The sequence below is a fragment of the Rattus norvegicus genome, chromosome 1 (assembly GCF_036323735.1).
Source record: "Rattus norvegicus strain BN/NHsdMcwi chromosome 1, GRCr8, whole genome shotgun sequence".
Taxonomy (NCBI): Eukaryota; Metazoa; Chordata; class Mammalia; order Rodentia; family Muridae; genus Rattus; species Rattus norvegicus.
The window spans coordinates 143,430,543-143,447,822 of NC_086019.1; the positions used below are offsets into that span (position 1 = coordinate 143,430,543).

The window sequence follows — 17,280 nt, forward strand, 5'->3', positions numbered from 1 at the left end:
TGTATGGGAAGGAGTGGCTCCTTGCTGGAGGGTTGCATGGTTAATTGTGGGACTTCTTTTGCAGTCGGGAAGCAGACCCACACTCATGTTCGCTCCTTCCTCAAGCAGGGTTGGCCAGTGATCAGTCACACTCTTGTCTGAATGTGAAATAGACCCTGTGCGACATTCTCTTGGGGTTGTGGGACGGGGGAGTGCGGGTAGGGGTGGGGGTAGCAATTTGGCCTCTGAGGAAAGGCCACACTGTCTGTCTTGTGTCTATTTCAAGTCAGGAAGCCTTCATCAGACTAGGTAGAAGAAACTGAGCTTTGAGACACAGTGGGACATGCCCAACTTCGCGCTGACCTCAGCACTCAACCCAAATTCCTTCTTGTTGTTGCTCTTTTTTGTTTGTTTGTTTTGTCTGCTCAAAACTCAGTATGTAGCTGAGGATGACTTTGAACTCCTGAACTTAGTCCACCTTCCAAGTGCTGGGATTATAGGCGTGTGCTGTCAGACCCAGCTTCCAGTGCCAAGTTCTAAACACAGGTTCTGCCGTGATTGGCCAGTCCCTGCTCCCCATGGGTTCTGCCTTGTGGGAAGTCGGAAAATTTTGCTGAGTGAGTTGTTTGCTCAGAGCCACTGTGTATACCAGGCTGCTGCCTGGTGCTGTGTCTGGGATGAGCTCTGGCTAGTGGGCCCTGGACATATCTGTGAAGAACCCAGCAGTTCTCTGTAGGCTCAGTGGGGACAGAGTGAGTCCCTGTCATGCTCACCTTCTTTACTAAGCACTAGACCTGCTAGCCAGCTGGGATGTAGTAGTATTATTTTCATGAATCCTTAGTTCGTGACAGTTATCCTTGCGATCACCAGAACTTTGCTGAATTCGGGGCCCAAGGATGAACAGTTTCTTCAGTTCTAAGACTGTCTTTCTGGAGATCTGATGATAAAGCTACCGATCTTTACTCCCGCTTAGGGCCTTGTGGTTAAATAAGATCCTTGTCCTGCACCGTGCTCTTGGGGATCCCATGCCTTCCTTGTGTGCTTTCACTCCCAGTGTTCAGATGGAGAAACTGAGCCATAGGAGTGACTTTTTAAGTGGGCGATCCCAGTCAAGTGAAGCTGAGCATGGCGTCAAGGGTCACCAGGAGTGAGTTTAGTCCCCTGGACAGCTCCAGATGGACCTGAGGCTCCTGGCAGGGCTCCCATGTGACCCCTTCCACCAGAGCCCTGCTCTGAGCTTAATAGTTTAATCTTTCGTGTCTGTTGCAAGGAGGCCGGATTCCTGTCTAGGGTATTTTTAGCCAGCCTCAGGAAGAGGAAGCTCCACTGAGTGCTGGGGGGAGGGTAGCAACAGACCTGGACTGATTTCCTGAGGAAGGGCTGTCCACTGGCCATGTGCTGGACACTGGCCCTAGGAGTAAGGCAGGCCAGAGCCACCCGACGAGTGTCCTTCCTCTTTCTGGAGTGTGTCAGGAACTGAGCCAGGGCAGGGCGTGAGGACATGAGTATGTGAAGCCCAGGAGGAGGCACCCACACAGCACAGGCATGCTGTGGGTGTACTGTAGCCTGGCGAAGCTGGCATCTGCATGGGAGCAGGCAGAGGCCAGGAAACTGGTGGCAGAGGGCCCAAGCAATGCTGGGGGAGGGGCACCTTGTTCAGAGGTGGGGTTTGCAGTGCTTGTAAAGCCCAGGGAAAGGAGGGTGCCTCGGCTGGTTTTACAACTGGATGGGGTACAGTGGTACTGATTACATGATCCTGTTAGGTCAGAGAACACGACCCAGAGCCTGGGATGCAGTTTTTGATCAGGTCAAGTCAGACAGTGGTCTCACATGCCACAGCTCTGTGTCCGCTATAGCTGTCTTTTTATCAGTATATTTGGATAAATATACATACGGCATTTAGTTAATTAGGGAAAACAGTGGCTCTATGATAGACCATTTAACATCGGGGCTGCCTGGTGGTAGCCCATGTTTGAAACCCAGTCTCAGAGCCTAATCTATTTTTGCATGTTGTCCTGTTTCTACTCTGTATATATATATTTTTAAATCCTCATTCATGCAGCCACACTATCACTAATGGTAACAATCGTTTCACACCACAGTACGTTCCCAGGGTCTGTGCAAAATTAATTACTCCGCCGGCACCACCAGTGGGACTTGGCGTGTTTTAGAAATGTGGCGCATTATATTTTGAGTAGGTGGGTTTTTTTTTAATCAGTTCTTAAAATAATGGAGTAATTAATTTTTAAAACAGAAGGGCTGGGGCTATGGCTCAGTGGAAGAGTACTTGCCTAGCATGCTCAGAGCCCTGGGCCCCATCCCCAGCACTGCAAGAGAGAAAATAAAAGGCTATTCAACTTCATTCATAAATTGGGGCTTGTGGAGGCACACATCTGACTGTGACGGCAGCATTTAGGAGGCGAAGGCTGTAAGATAGCAAGTTCCAGGTTAACCTCGGCTACATACTGAGAGCCTGTCAGCCTTAAAAAAAAAAAAAAAGTAGAATCATATTTGTGCATTTTGAAACAGATTTCTGAGGGCACTGTGAAGACCTCGTAAGACCCAGTTTAAGGACAGCTGTACATGGATTAGGGAGGTAGATCTGTGTAACCCCAGAGCTGGAAGGCGGAGTCAGGAGAATCAATTCCCGAGGTTTGCTGGCCACCTAGGCCAGTTTACTAGTGAGCTCCAGGTTCAGTCAGAGACTGTATCTTTTTTTTTTTTTTGAGAAAAGCCTGACATTGACCTCCATGCAGGCTTGCACATGGGCATGTGCACACGTACCAGACACCTGCGTATAAACCACTGGACAGATGGCGCAGAAGCACATTTTGTAATCCTAGCATTGGGGTGGGGGGAGGATTGGCCAGAGGATAACGAGTTTTAGACCAGCTACAACTCCAAAGTGAGACCCTGTCTCAAACAAAGAAAGAATATCACAGATGAAGTCCACCCTCCTTCCTGTTCTATGGATGCAGGGAAAGACTTAGGCAGGCAGGGGATAGGGCTCACCCAGGACCTCTCAGTGAGATGAAGGAGTTGGCTGTATACACAAGAGATGGTCACTGCTCCCCATAGTACAAGCATATCCTGTTCTCAAGACAGGGGTCACGACATCAGGGTCATATACCCCAAATTATCAGGACCTTTCTCCTCGATGAGTCTGATCCCCACTCAACATGGGCCTAGCAGTAGTAACCTCTTCCCTTTTCTCTTACAGAAATGCCCTCGTAGCCAGACCCCACGGGATGGAGGGCTTCATGGACTCAGGGACACAGACGGATGCTGTGGTGGTGCTGTCCTTGGCTCAGGCTGCTGTGCTGGGCCTGGTCTCAGAAAATGAGCTCTTTGGAGCCACCATAAGTGCAGAGGCCTTTTACCCAGACCTGGGGCCAGAACTGTCTGGGACAGCCATGGGGGAGCCAGGACCACCAGGGCCTGACATCTATCAGCTGGCCTGTAATGGGCAGGCCCTGGAAGAGCCCCCAGAAGAGGAGGTGCTGGAGGTAGAGGCCGCCTTTGAGAAGCACACCCGGAGGAAGACACGGCCCCCTGTGAGGCTGGTACCCAAGGTCAAGTTTGAGAAGGCAGAAGACGAAGAGGAACAGGAGGTGTATGAGGTGTCTGTGCCCGGGGATGACAAAGACCCGGGCCCTGCAGAGGCCCCTGAGGAGGCGGCCAGTGGTGGCTGTGAGGCCCTGGTGCAGAGCAGTGCCGTCAAGATGATCGACCTCAGCGCCTTCAGCCGCAAGCCCCGGACACTCCGGCACTTGCCAAGAACTCCAAGGCCAGAGCTGGACACGGCCCCATTCGATCCTCCTTTCCCGGACCCAGCCCGGGATGGCTTCCTTGAGCCCAGCATGGCACTACCTGGATCAGAGACTTTGCCCACTGAATGTAGTTTCGAGCCGCCCCATCTGGCCCCCCTGAGCAATCCTGAGCCTCCCAACATGACATCGACGGAACTCGTCAAACCAGAGCAGGGCTTCGTGTGGCAGGAGTCCAGCGAGTTCGAGGCTGACACGGCAGGCTCTACAGTGGAGCGCCACAAGAAGGCACAGCTGGACCGGCTGGACATCAATGTGCAGATCGATGACTCTTACCTAGTGGAGGCAGGCGACCGCCAGAAACGCTGGCAGTGTCGCATGTGCGAGAAGTCCTACACGTCTAAGTATAATCTGGTGACGCACATCCTGGGCCACAATGGCATCAAGCCACACTCATGTCCTCACTGTAGCAAGCTCTTCAAACAGCCCAGCCACCTGCAGACGCACCTGCTGACACACCAGGGCACGCGGCCCCACAAGTGCCAGGTGTGCCACAAGGCCTTCACTCAGACCAGCCACCTCAAGCGCCACATGCTGCTGCACTCGGAGGTGAAGCCCTACAGCTGTCACTTCTGTGGCCGCGGCTTCGCCTACCCTAGCGAGCTTAAGGCCCACGAGGTAAAGCACGAGAGTGGCCGCTGCCACGTCTGTGTCGAATGCGGCCTAGACTTCTCCACCCTGACCCAACTCAAGCGCCACCTGGCCTCCCACCAGGGCCCCACCCTCTACCAGTGCCTTGAGTGTGACAAGTCCTTCCACTACCGCAGCCAGCTACAAAACCACATGCTCAAGCACCAGAATGTGCGGCCCTTCGTGTGCACTGAATGTGGCATGGAGTTCAGCCAGATCCACCACCTCAAGCAGCACTCCCTCACCCACAAGGTAAGGCCACCAGCCATGGCTGCCCTGCCTGTCACTTTCTTCCCAACACGCCCCAAAGCCCCAGGTGGGATTATTTAGGTAGTACAGGGGTGAACTTTTTTTTTTTAAAGATGTATTTTTATTTTATGTGTGTGAGTATTTTGCCCGTATGTACGTCTGTGTACTACGTGTGTGCCTGGTCTCCTTGGAGGCCAGAAGATCCCCTGGAACTGGAGTTGCAGATGGCTATAAGCTGTCATGTGGGTGCTGGGACTCAAACCTGGGTCTCTGGAAGAGCCATCTGTATAACCCTGATGTTATTTACCTTCACACTTAGGAATTCACCTAATTTCAGTAGAGTATTAGAAACAGAATACTGGGTTGAAATTAGTTTTGTGTTTTTGAGGCCCGGGGAGATGGTTCCCAGTGTAAAGTGCTCATGCAAACATGAGGGCCCGAGTTCAAGTCCCCGGCACACCTTGTAAAAGCTGGGTGCACAGGTGTGCAGAACCCACCAGTGGGGAGAGGAGACAGCTGTCTCCGAGGCTCACTAGCCAGATGGCAAAGCCAAAATAGTGAGTTCAGGAAAGGTCTGAGAGTAAGGTGGAGAAACAACCGAGAAAGACCTCCCGCCATCAGCCTGTGGTCGCCAGCTGTTCACCTGGACAACACACACACACACACACACACACACACACACACACACAAGCATACGAGAGAGAGAGAGGGAGAGAGAAGAATTTAAAAGATTTTTGTGTGAAATGTTTGTAGAACTCAGGACTCAAATGTCCCTCGCTGTTTCCTAGATCTGAGGTCCGAGAGAGCCGTGGTAGATGGCCAGGAATTCAGGGGATCACAAAAGTGTTAGAAACTTTTGATTTCCCTTCAGGAAAATGCAATATATATATGACTGTGGAAGGGATCGATGGGGCTGGAGAAAGCCGGCGAGATGACTCAGCAGGTAAAGGCTGCCAAGCCAGAGAAGCTCAAGTCTGATCCTCTGGACCCACAGGGTAAAAGGAGAGCCAACTCCCATTAGTGCTGCTTCACACACACACACACACACACACACACACACACACACACACACATTGTATGCATAAGGATCAATCCCCCATACCATGTAAGAAGCTAGGCATGCCGGCATGCATTTATAATCCCAGTGCCGGGAAGCAGGCGGATCCTTGGAGGTTTCTGGCAACCAGCCTAGCTAATCACTGAGCTCCAGGCCCCCATGGGACAGCTCCTGAGGAGTAACACCTGAGGCTGACCTGGTTTCACACACACATTCATGTGCACCCATGATCACACACATGATCACACATGCACACAATGAGGAAAGGAGGGGAGAGAAGACTCCGTAGCTGAGCGCTTGTTGCTCTTGTAGAGACCCCAGGTCTGGTTCTCCACTTCTGCCTATTGTACCTCACAACTAACTGGGACTCCAGTTCCAGGGGGATCCAATTCCGTCTCAGGGCCTCTGCTTGCACAAACACACATATGATGTACAGACATACACACAGCTACAATACGTGCACATAAAATGAATATGTAGACCTTAAAAGTACATGTGACGGACATGTTTACCTGAGCAAAGTAATTTGAGCAGCCATGTTCTCATGCACCAGGTTGTTAGACCCAACCTGCCTCCAGTTTCCTCCTCTTCCTGGTGCCAGGTCACTGAGTTCTCTTCCCCTCACCTTTCAGCCACCACCTTCTTCCCCCAAAGAAGCCCTTCTACCCGGGAGGGTGGAATCAAGCCTTAGACCTAACTAACAATCCATCCTAGAAGTTGTCTGACCCATTGATTCCTTCAAACTCCGGCCAACTCACCCTTTCTTGGCCTCCTCTATGTGGTGGCCTATGGTGGTCTGTGAGACAGATCACCATATATAGTGTCACAGTAGACACCTATGAGCTTACCAAGTTAGGGGCCCAAACATCTCCAGCCCAAACTTTTCTGCTAGCATAGGGACCATTAGTAAGGCCTGGCTTTTCAGTTGTGATGGCCGCTAAATGTATAATGTTAAGATTCTGACACTCGGGGCTAGAGAGATGGCTCAGCAGTTAAGAGCACTGGCTGCTCTTCCAGAGGTCCTGAGTTCAATTCTCAGCAGCCACATGGTGGCTCACAACCATCTGTAAAGAGATCTGGTGCCCTCTTCTGGTGTGTCTGAAGACAGCGACAGTGTACTCATATCAATGAAAATTAATAAAAATTTCTGAAAAAAAAATTCTGACACTGAACCTGGGCTCATCAGTAAAACTGTAATTGATTATTAATGTCTGCAAGGGTAGGAGTGAAGGATGATGGGTGGCTGTGTATTTGCCATCTTCCTTTACTCAGAGACTTCAAGATCCACTGAAGTGCCAAGAGATAAAGGAAGCCTAAAAACACCAAAGGTATCTTATTTTGTACCCCATGCACATCAGTGCTTCCAACTCTCGAGTGGGGCCCCCTGGTGGTCATGTGCCCCGCCCTGTCAAAAGGATAAAGAGGGTGGATAATAAGAAAGAACACCTGGCTGCTTAAAAAGTAGACACAGAGTCTGTTAAAGTATAAACACTCTGGGTTCAGTCACCAGCACACAGGCACAAAAGCATGTAATGCAGACATGTTATATTAAGTAGTTGAGACAGCAGCTGTGACCAGTGAGGTTCTCTTCAGGACAGGGAGTGCCTAGCTGTGACCCCGCCTTCTCTCCCAGCATCCCCTGTGCACACAGCACCCTATTCCAGGGCTAAGTGAATGCTGGGCCATAAACAGTCATGCAACAGTCCTGACCGGACAGTGCTCTGGAGCCAGTGTCTCCTGGGGCTGAGTGTCCCTGATTAAGAATCAGTTGGGAAGAATGTCAAACTAAACTCCCGGGCCACCCCAGACCCCACTGAATGAGCCTCTTCAGGGAGGAGCCTCGGCCTGTCTTCTGGACAACAGCTATCAGCCACTCTCCATTCCTTCAGGAGATCGGTGGAAGGGCCTGAAGGTTTCAAGAAAAGGTGTCTCTGCGTAGCCTTGGCTGTCCTGGAACTATTTCTGTAGACCAGGCTAGCCTTGAACTCATAGAGATCTGCCTGCCTCTGCCTCCTGGGTGCAGGATTAAAGGCATGCACCACTGCAACTTAGAATTTTATACTTGAGTGTTAGTTATTCTTCCTCCGGTGCACAAAGATTTTATTCTTTTTCTGAGTGTTGGTGATTGAACCTTTGGTAGATAGGCATTCTACTGCTGAGAGAGACTCCCAGTTCCCCCTCTCCCCTCTCTTTTGAGACAGTCTTACAGTGTATTCCTGGCTGGTCTCAGATCTGTCTGCTTGTGCCCCTATACCCAGCTTTTATATTTTATTTATTATTACACGTAAAAATGTTTTGCGTATGTGTACGTGGGTGTGTGATACACACACACGCGCGCGCACGCACACACACACACACACACACACACACACACACACACACACACACACACACACACGAAAGCCAGAAAGGGTGGCAGAGTTCCTGGGACTGGAGTTACAGATGGTTGTGAACCATGCGAGTGCTCGGAATTGAATCTAGATCCTCTGGAAGAACAACCAGTGCTCTTAACCACTCAGCTATCTCTCCAGCCCCACCCTCCACCCCACCCTGGCTTTATTGATAAGTTGTTTGTGCTGGCCTTGAATCAGATCTACTGGCAGGCACAATTTGTGTGCCTTATTCTAGAGGATGGCTTGGAACAGCAGCCCTGCCATTCTTCCCTGTCAGACCCCAGTGAAGGTCAGCAAAACAGCTCAGCAAGTAGAGGTAAGTGCTTGCCACCACACCTGATAGCCTGAGTTTGCTACTCACAAGTGGAAGGAGGAAGCCAGGCTCTGAAGGTTGTTCTCTGATGGTCACCTGTGCTATGGCAGACACACCACACACATGCAAACTGCCAAGTATTTTATATATATACAAATATATTTTCATATATATTCACAGGGTGTGAAGGAGTTCAAGTGTGAGGTCTGTGGCCGGGAGTTCACCCTGCAGGCCAACATGAAGCGCCACATGCTCATCCACACCAGCGTGCGGCCCTACCAGTGCCACATCTGCTTCAAGACCTTTGTGCAGAAGCAAACCCTCAAGACCCACATGATCGTGCACTCGCCTGTGAAGCCGTTCAAGTGCAAGGTATGGGGCAGTTCCCATGGCCTGCCTGGGCAGTGCTTGCCTGGGCTTGGAGGTGTTGGGGCAGAGGGCGGGTGTGGGTGAGGGGATGGGGCCTTAGAGCAGCTGGAGTTGTACTTCTGGGGTGAAGGTTGTGGTGCAGTCCCTGCAGGGGCTTGGTCAGGTCCCTACTATAGGACGTGAGCCGCAGTTTCTACCTCAGTGCCTTTACCTCTCTCTGTGGTCGCGGAGGAAGGGACAGCGTGCTGTGTGCAGCAGGGGTAGATCAGCCAGGATGGCGGGCTCCCCACAGCCCTCTGGTACCCTTCCTGTTCCAGGTGTGCGGGAAGTCCTTCAACCGCATGTACAACCTGCTGGGTCATATGCACCTGCACGCAGGCAGCAAGCCATTCAAGTGCCCGTACTGCTCCAGCAAGTTCAACCTCAAGGGAAACCTGAGCCGGCACATGAAGGTCAAGCACGGCGTCATGGACATCAGCCTGGACAGCCAAGGTGGGTGGGCTGTGCGCAGTGGACAGAGCAGGATTGACAGCGGCATGGTGCACTCAGGAGTCTCCTGTCCAATTAGAGGCATAGGGAGGCTGGCCAAGGCCGAGACGTCAATGAGGTGGGCTCAGGTCTGGAGAGAGGGGGAACCCGGAGAGCCATCGTGGCAATAACAGGTGGCGGGTATTTATGTCTTCTTCCAAGGACTTACGTGGGCTCACTAAAACAATAATAAAACAATAACTTATACATGTTGAGTGCTGTGTAACTCATGTGACCCTCCCAGGGAGGCTGGCTTTGGTATTATTCCTATAGCGGAAACTGCAGGGCAGAGAGATGAGGCAACTTGATCGTAACACATGAGAGCCGTAGATGTGCCGTCTCTCATCATTATGATGAGGTACCGTGATAACTGGAAATAGTGGGTGGGAAAGCGATGGGGAGGGTGGCACAAGGTCACTTGGAGAGTCTCAGACACTTAGTCATGGTACCTGCTGGAGAGAATACAGCCACATAGTCAGGGAGGGACAGGTGGTCCTGTCAGTAAGTTTTATGAGAGAAACATAAAACAGAAGCCAAGATTTAGGAGATCTAGGTAAAGCAGCAATACACACAATTCTAGCATTTAGGAACTGAGGCAGGAAGATCACTTCAAGGCCAGCATGGCCCTACAGTGAGACCCTGTAGCATTAATAATAGTCTGAGAGAGATTTCCAGAAAGGCTGTGTGCAGCTACACACACCTGTAACTCAAACACTTGTGATACTAAGACAGGACTACAAGTTTGAGGTCAAGTCAGACTACATAAGACCCTGTCTCTAAAGAAAAGAGAACATTTTCTCAAGGATGCTACATCTTGGCCCCTTCCCCACTTCTGTCTGGTCACAGCAGAGCTGACCGCTGGTCTACAATCCCACTGTGGGGAGGTGGCTTCAGATCGTACAGGCAGGAGGCAGCTGAAGGTGCACCCGAGGTTCCTCCCTGAGCCATTACAGATGGTTTTGGAGTATCCAGTCAGTGGCCCAGAGTTTCTGGCAGAGGTGGAGCTGTGGCTTGTTCTGGATAGTCTTTCAATAGTCTTACTATGGCTGTGTTGGTAGATAAGCAGGAACACTATAGCCTACATCTGGATGCTCTCTAGCCCCTTGATACACATTGTCTGGAGTGGACATGTGGGCTTAGCTTTGCCCCAGACTTGCTGAGTGGAAATCCTCATTACCAATGGTTCTCTGTTCCTTGCCTAATGTACCTCCCAGAATCTCCCTAGAACTGGCCTAAACTGCTGGGCTTCCAGCAGTCTGTAGGAGGTTATGGGATTGCCTTCCCAATAGGTTCTCTTGGAATAGCTTTGATATAGACCTTATGAGGTCTCAAATTGGCTGTCCGTGGGAGTCACTTGAAGATTTTCCCTTAATATTAAAGTGTATGGGTTTTTTTGTCTTTGTACCATGGGCCTGTCTGGTGGAGTCCAGGGGAGGCTGTCAGGTCCAATGCAACACCAGGAGTTACAGTTACAGACACCATGTGGGTGCTGGCAGTCATTGCCGGGGCTGTGGGAGAATGCCCTGTGCATTAAGCACTGAGCCATGGCTCCAGCACAGTTGAAGAAATGTTAATGTTGATGGCTGGGTCTGGACCCTGGAGGTGCTGGGCTGTGGTTTGGGTTTTGAAGCCCTTTGGACTGTCCCCTGTGCATCCATGTGAGAGCTTTACTACAGTGGGATTGCCTTATAGCTAGTCGCCCGCAGAGACCAAGCCAGCCTTTGTCCTTTTGCAAATAACAGGAGCCGGTTCTCTGGGGTGAGGGGAACAATCTCTTTCCTCATTTCCAGGAATGGCTAGCATTGCTGCTAGAGCAGCTGGATGCTCCTATGCCTCACCCAGTTCAACACAGTCTTCAACTATATTCCGAGTTCAAGGCCAGCCTGAGGTACTTGCCTGAAGCAATGGACATAATGGAGATAAAGTGGGGACATGAAGTTTGGCTTGCTGTGATAAGCAGTGGTGGAATATGATGGGATGGCAGTGGGCTTTGAACAGAGAACCCAGGTTTTGGTTCACTGGGTCAGTTAATCTTGCTTTCAAGGTCAAGGGGTTCTGTGTGCCGGATTTGGTGATTCAGCAGTTTGGAAGAATTGGAGATAGCTAAGTAGGTAGTGCTTGCCTAGCATGCACAAGGCCCTGGGTTTGACCCCAGCACCCCATAAACCTGATGTGGTGGCACACCACTATGATCTCAGCATTCTGGAGGAGGTGGAGAGGAGAGGACCAAAAGTTCAAGGTCATCTTCAACTATACATTGAGTTTGAGGATAGCCTTAGCTACATGAGATCTAGTCGAGAGAGACAGAGAAAGCCATGCATGGCAGAGCACACCTTTGTGATCTCAGCACTGGAGAGGCAGAGGCGGGCAGTTCTTTGAATTCAAGACCAGCCTGGTCTACAGAGTGAGTTTCAGGACAGCTAGGGCTACAACAGAAACCCTATCTCAAAAAAAGAAAAAAAAGGCAGAGAGAGGGACTGAAAACCTCAGCTATCTTTAAAGTCAGGTGAATATCAGGGTCAGGTACCTCTGTGAGACCCCACAGCACTGGCATTTTCTCCTGCACTCAAGGTGTAACATAGCCACTAGAACACTGCTTCCTTGCACATCCAGGAAAGGAACAAAAGCTGACCTCCTCCTTTAAAACCAATAACTCGCCAGCAAGCATTTCCTTCTGACCCAGTGGTCAGAATTAGGTTACAGGCCAATGCCTTAGCTACTCATTGGCAGAGGAGGGTGACTTTGACCCCCAGGGGATAGATATATGGATGTCAGAACTGTTATAGAAGATACCCCTGGCATTAGATGGGAAGAGTGCAGGACCCTGTGATGTCCTGCAGTGGCCTGCCACAATCATGGCCCCAGCCAACACTGATGCTAAGGTTAAGATGCCCCCTTGGACCTATCAGTTTGAGCCCTGGGCTGGGTCTGTTTCCCCCTAACCACCAGTGGGCAGGAGCAGAACCCACTCCACTGGTGAGCCTCAGCCCCTGCCAGCCATCCAGGACTCCCGGTTCATACCAATCCACATCTCAGGAGGCACTCGTGTCGAAATAGCAAGCTTTATAGTAAGTTTCCAATTTGACAGAATTACAAGGCACCAGCACCTCTCAGACATCCTCCTGTCTCCAGAGACACTTTAGCAACCTACCTTGGCCAGAGTTTGTCCTTGGAGAGCCCAGGGCCAGGGTGGGGCTGGTTTGGTGCAGTAATGTGGAGAAACCACCCCTGCTGGTGCTCGGGGTAGAGCTTTGCAAGTTCACGGGAGCACTTGTGAGATGACTTTGGGAACATGGGAAGAGATGACCTTTCAGTCTACACCCGGGGGTTGCGGGCAAACATTGGATGAGGTGAGGTCTGGAAAGCACCTGGCATGCAGTGGGCACTACATGAGTCCCATAGCAAAGGGGGAACCAGTGACAGACATGGCAGATGACCAGGAGGGCTCTGTGATCTAGCAGGGGCAAGGCTACATAATCCAGAGGTCAAGGTCAGGCCAGGGATCTGTTCTGCCCAAGGCCCATGTACACCACCTGGATGGGGAGACCTGGCCAACAGAGGCTGGACTTTAACCCCCACCCCCTCCTGCAGGACGCTGAGGATGCCCGGTGTTTAGGCCTAACTATGCCCCTCTCTCGTAGACCCCATGATGGAGCTGGCAGGCCCCGACCCCTCTGAACTTGACAACCATCAGGAGATGGAGGACTTCGAGGAAAACGCCTACACCTACAGCAGTGTGGACGGCAGCACGGAGGCCAGCGCCCTCACTGAGCAGGCCATGAAAGAGATGGCCTACTACAATGTGCTATAGCGGGCTGCTGAGTGGGGGAGGGGGGGGCGCAGGGTGAGACCCACCTACTGAGGGCTGCACCTGTGCAGTCCAGAACCAAGCTACTGCCCACTGCCCAGCCCCCCTCCCCCCCACCCTCAGTCACTTGCACCACTAGGGACCTTTAGACCAAATGGAGACTGTACTACTGTCCTTGCAGGGAGCTGGGCGCAGGCCTAGGCACCCCAGTGAGGGAAAGGTAACCAGGAGGCCCACATCTGGTTCTCCTTGGCCTGCTGCTGTGGGTGGGTAGGGGAAATACTAATGAGGCCTCTTCACAGGCACAGACTTAGAGGTCTTCTCCAAGCCACCTCGGGCGTAGAGGGGCTCTCCAGGAAGAGAGTGCTTGAGTCAGGTCTTGTCTCTCTCCTGCACCGACTCTGGCCTTTAAGGACATCTGAGCTCCTGCACTGGCCAGCACTGCCCACCACACCCTGCTCAGACCCAAGAACCTCTTCCCTTCCCCTGTCACTCAAGAGCCAGGCAGGGCACTCTGCCTTCTACCTCCTGGGCCTCCCCTCGCTCCATGCAGGCATGCATGCGGCCCTGGCCCTGCCCGTAGGAGCTGGGGAGTCCAGCCTCCAGAGCACCCTTGCCCCAGCCCCATTTGAAAGAATGTCCCTGATGTGCATTTCAACAAATTTCATCCAGGTCTGCCCCAAGCTAAGGCACCAACCACAGCGTCCTCACCAAACAAAATCAGGACATGCCTTTGTGTCTGGCAAACATTAACAAAGATAGGTGGAGGCCCCTTGAGCCAGCGGGGAGGGGCAGGGTGACATCTCTGGGACCAGGAGAGGCTGTCCTCAGGGGAAGCCAAGGAAGACCACCCATGGGAAGAGGGGAACTAGAATGTTTTGTTTTTGTTTTTTATGAGCAAGCAGGTGTTGTGAGGAGTGGGTAAGCTGAAGCTCAGCAGGCTCCCAAGGAAGAGCAGCATATTTAATTGAAGACCATAGAGAGGGGGGAGTAATCTTTTTTTGAGCAAGTGAGGATATTTTGAAGGTAATTTATGTTTTCTTTTCCAACTCTCTTGTCTATCATGTTTGATGGAGAGGGTTTTTTTGTTTTGTTTTGTTTTTGATTTGTTCTTTCAAGCCTCAGCTTTCTCGTGTGCTGTGTGTGCTTCCTGCTTCCCTTACCTAAAGCAATCAGGCCTGAGGGACCTGTGCCCTGGCCCAGGTGTGTCACTGGCTGGGAGCCTCAGAAGGCTAAGGCAGGAGGAAAGGGGAGGCGGAGAACCTACCTGGCCCTCTTCAGCCATCGGTTCTGTGCCACCCAGGCAGCCAAGGCTTCTGACTGCACAAGGCCAGCTGGCCCTCTTCAGCTGTCTACTCTGCTCCCCTCTGTCCCCCAGGTAATGACCCGCACATCAATAATCTCCCAAGTACCCAAACCCCTGCCCACGAATCCCAAGGCCCCCAAGGGGAGGAGCAGGCAGGGCTAACCCCAAAAAGACATAGATGACGCCACCAGCTTTGGCTGAGAAACCAAGAGGGAGAACCAGCTGGGGCAGAGGGTGCTGATTGGCAGTACAACTGCCCCCAAGCCTGTCCCTAAGTGAGACACCAAGCCAGGCCTCAGGGGGACAGTGGTCTAAATGTGGTTTCCCGTGGCTCCCAGCCTCCCAGGTGCCCATCACAATGACCCTCAGGTGGCAGTGATTAGGTGTCACTGTACAAGACATTTCTCCTGCTGAGCAGAAGGCATCACCCCTGCAAACTACCTCTTCCCACAACGACTTTCTCCCCTGGAACCAAAAAGCACCCTGTACCTCCTTCCCCTCCTCCTCCTCCTCTCCTGCCAACGCAGTGGCCTTGGTCTTGGAAAACAGAAGGAAGAAGTCTGGCCTGGGTGGGATCTCCCTTTGTCTCCCAGCCTGCCATTGGCACAACCCTCTGGTGGGGGGGGGGTGTGTGCCATACTCAGAAACCCCTGCCCTCGCCCTGTGCAAAGCAGAGAGGAAGGCACAGCACAGTACACAGTTGGAACCGGAGGTGGCCCTGGCGGAATTCCACTCTAACTTATTTTGAAGTGTATACAAACCAACGGTTTAGCGATTCCACTTGTGCAGAGCCCTACTGTGTTTTTATGTTCCTGTTTAAAAGAGAAGTTTACTTAGCAATAATTATAAATAAATGAGTATTCTTTAGCGAGGTGACTGCATGTGCTTCTTGCTGCTCTGGGTGGCCCTTTCCCCCCAGGAGGTCCCAACAAGGCTCCCTAGTCACATGCCACACAGCATCCCTCTCTGGAACTACAGGACAGTCTCAGCCACCTGACCTGCCAGATGGTGGGGGGTTGGGGGGGGGAGACATGCTCCAAGCCCCAAGGGTGGGTTTTATTGTTTGAGACAAGGTCTCATAGCCCAGATCTACCTGTGAAAGGCTGGACTACAGATGGGTTCTTCCACATCCAGCTCCTTTTTCGGGGTTGTTTTTATAGTTTTGAGGCTTTTCGTGACAGGCTCTCACTGTCTAACTGTGCTACCCTGGAACCCAACTTGTCTAACTGTCTCGGCTTCCTGAAGCAAGATTACAAGTGTGCGCACGCACCTGGCCTTTTCAGGTTTCTCGTTCTCTTTTCTATTTTTTGAGACACGTTAGTCAAACTCACAGTGACTGATCTTTCTACCCGAGCCTCCCAAGTGCTGGGATTACAGCATTGCTGTCCCTGACCTTTTTTTCCCCAAACACTCCCGCTCTTGGATCTGCAAACTTAAAACCTGTAGCTAGAGATGAGAGACAGTTGGTTAAGAACACTTGTTGGTGGGCTGGAGAGATGGCTCAGCAGTTAAGAGCACCCGACTACTCTTCCAGAGGTCCTGAGTTCAATTCCCACCACCCACATGGCAGCTCACAACTGTCTCTAACGCTGATTCCGGGGGCTCCCGTGCCTCTTCTGACTTCAGTGGGCCCTGCATGTTGTGGTACACAGACATGCAAACAGGCAAAAATACCCCATAAAGTAGGGAAATGGCTTTTAAACCCGAGGCCAGGGCTATGGATGAGGCTTGTTTGGTAGAGTGCTTGCCTACTACACGGGAGACCACCCTGGATTTCACACCCAGCACCGAATGCACAGTATCGTGACACACGCCCACAATCCCAACGTTCAAGAGGTAGAGACAGGAGGCTAAGAAGTTCAAGGTCATCCTTAGTTATATGGAAATTTGAGGCTAGTCTAGGATACACAAAGCCATGGGTCTTTAAAAAAAAGAAAAAAAGGGGTTGGGGATTTAGCTCAGTGGTAGAGCACTTGCCTAGGAAGCGCAAGGCCCTGGGTTCGGTCCCCAGCTCCGGAAAAAAAGAAAAAGAAAAAAAAGGTAGATGATCTTAACGATAAAATGCTTGCCTTAGCTAACTAAACTCAATTCCCAGCACTGCCCAGCATCAACTCTGGATACAGAGAGCAGACAGCTCTTGGACAGGGCCAACGAGCAGAAAGAGAACTCACTGACCGCATGGGGACAGTGCTTTTTACAGTGAGTGTATACATGGCGTTGGAGCAACTTCTCAACGTTACTTTCCTAGTATAAACCTGAGGATACAACAGGGGAACATGTATACACATAGACATAGGGAATCTGAGCGGGCTGCAGAGCAGACACCAGGGGATCTAGCGGATAACAAGGGCAAAGGAACCTGAGCACCTTTAATCCCAGCCTTGGGACCTTCATGACTTGGAGACCAGCCTGACCCATACAGTGAGTTCCTAACTAGCCAGAGCTATGTGGTGATGGGGCCTCCACTCGGCTAAATAAATACAAGGATGAAAGAGGCTGGGTGCAGAGGTAGAATGTTTGCTCAGTGTGCGCAAAGCCCCCTGGGTCGGAGACTCCCGCACTACAAAAGGTGCGCGTGTTAATAAGTACCTAGACTAACAGAGAATGACGATCCCTAAGGAGAGAGGGGTCACCCTAGGAGATTCTATGTGAGCCTCTGCCCTTTGCCCTTAGGCCCCAGCTGCCTCCTCTAGCTCAGGGACAAACCCTGCAGGCCACTTTGTGAGGAAGCCAGGACCTTCCCCCAAAAGTCTGGCAACTCAGGCAGCCTGTGAAGAATGCATGAGGCCCACAGGCTGCCTTGTTCCCTCTCATGTAAAGC

At 51.6% G+C, this 17,280-nt stretch overlaps 1 protein-coding gene across 10 annotated transcripts in view; it reads left to right on the forward strand.

The window, feature by feature from the left end:
* The window catches only part of Zfp710 (zinc finger protein 710), a 70,351-nt gene extending 55,019 nt beyond the window's left edge, over positions 1–15,332 (forward strand). For 8 of the 10 annotated variants that reach the window (XM_008759507.4, XM_063284601.1, XM_039105619.2 and 5 more), the window contains exons 2-5: positions 3,200–4,688; positions 8,629–8,820; positions 9,135–9,309; positions 12,987–15,326. In XM_008759507.4, the coding sequence (XP_008757729.2) occupies positions 3,228–4,688; positions 8,629–8,820; positions 9,135–9,309; positions 12,987–13,156 (1,998 nt within the window). In that variant the 5' untranslated portion in view covers positions 3,200–3,227 and the 3' untranslated portion in view covers positions 13,157–15,326. Of the gene's footprint in view, positions 1–3,199; positions 4,689–8,628; positions 8,821–9,134; positions 9,310–11,135; positions 11,234–12,986 lie in introns of those variants that run through there. The other 2 variants (XM_063284615.1, NM_001398728.1) reach the window with 2 other exon arrangements.
* Positions 15,333–17,280: the final 1,948 nt, after the last annotated feature.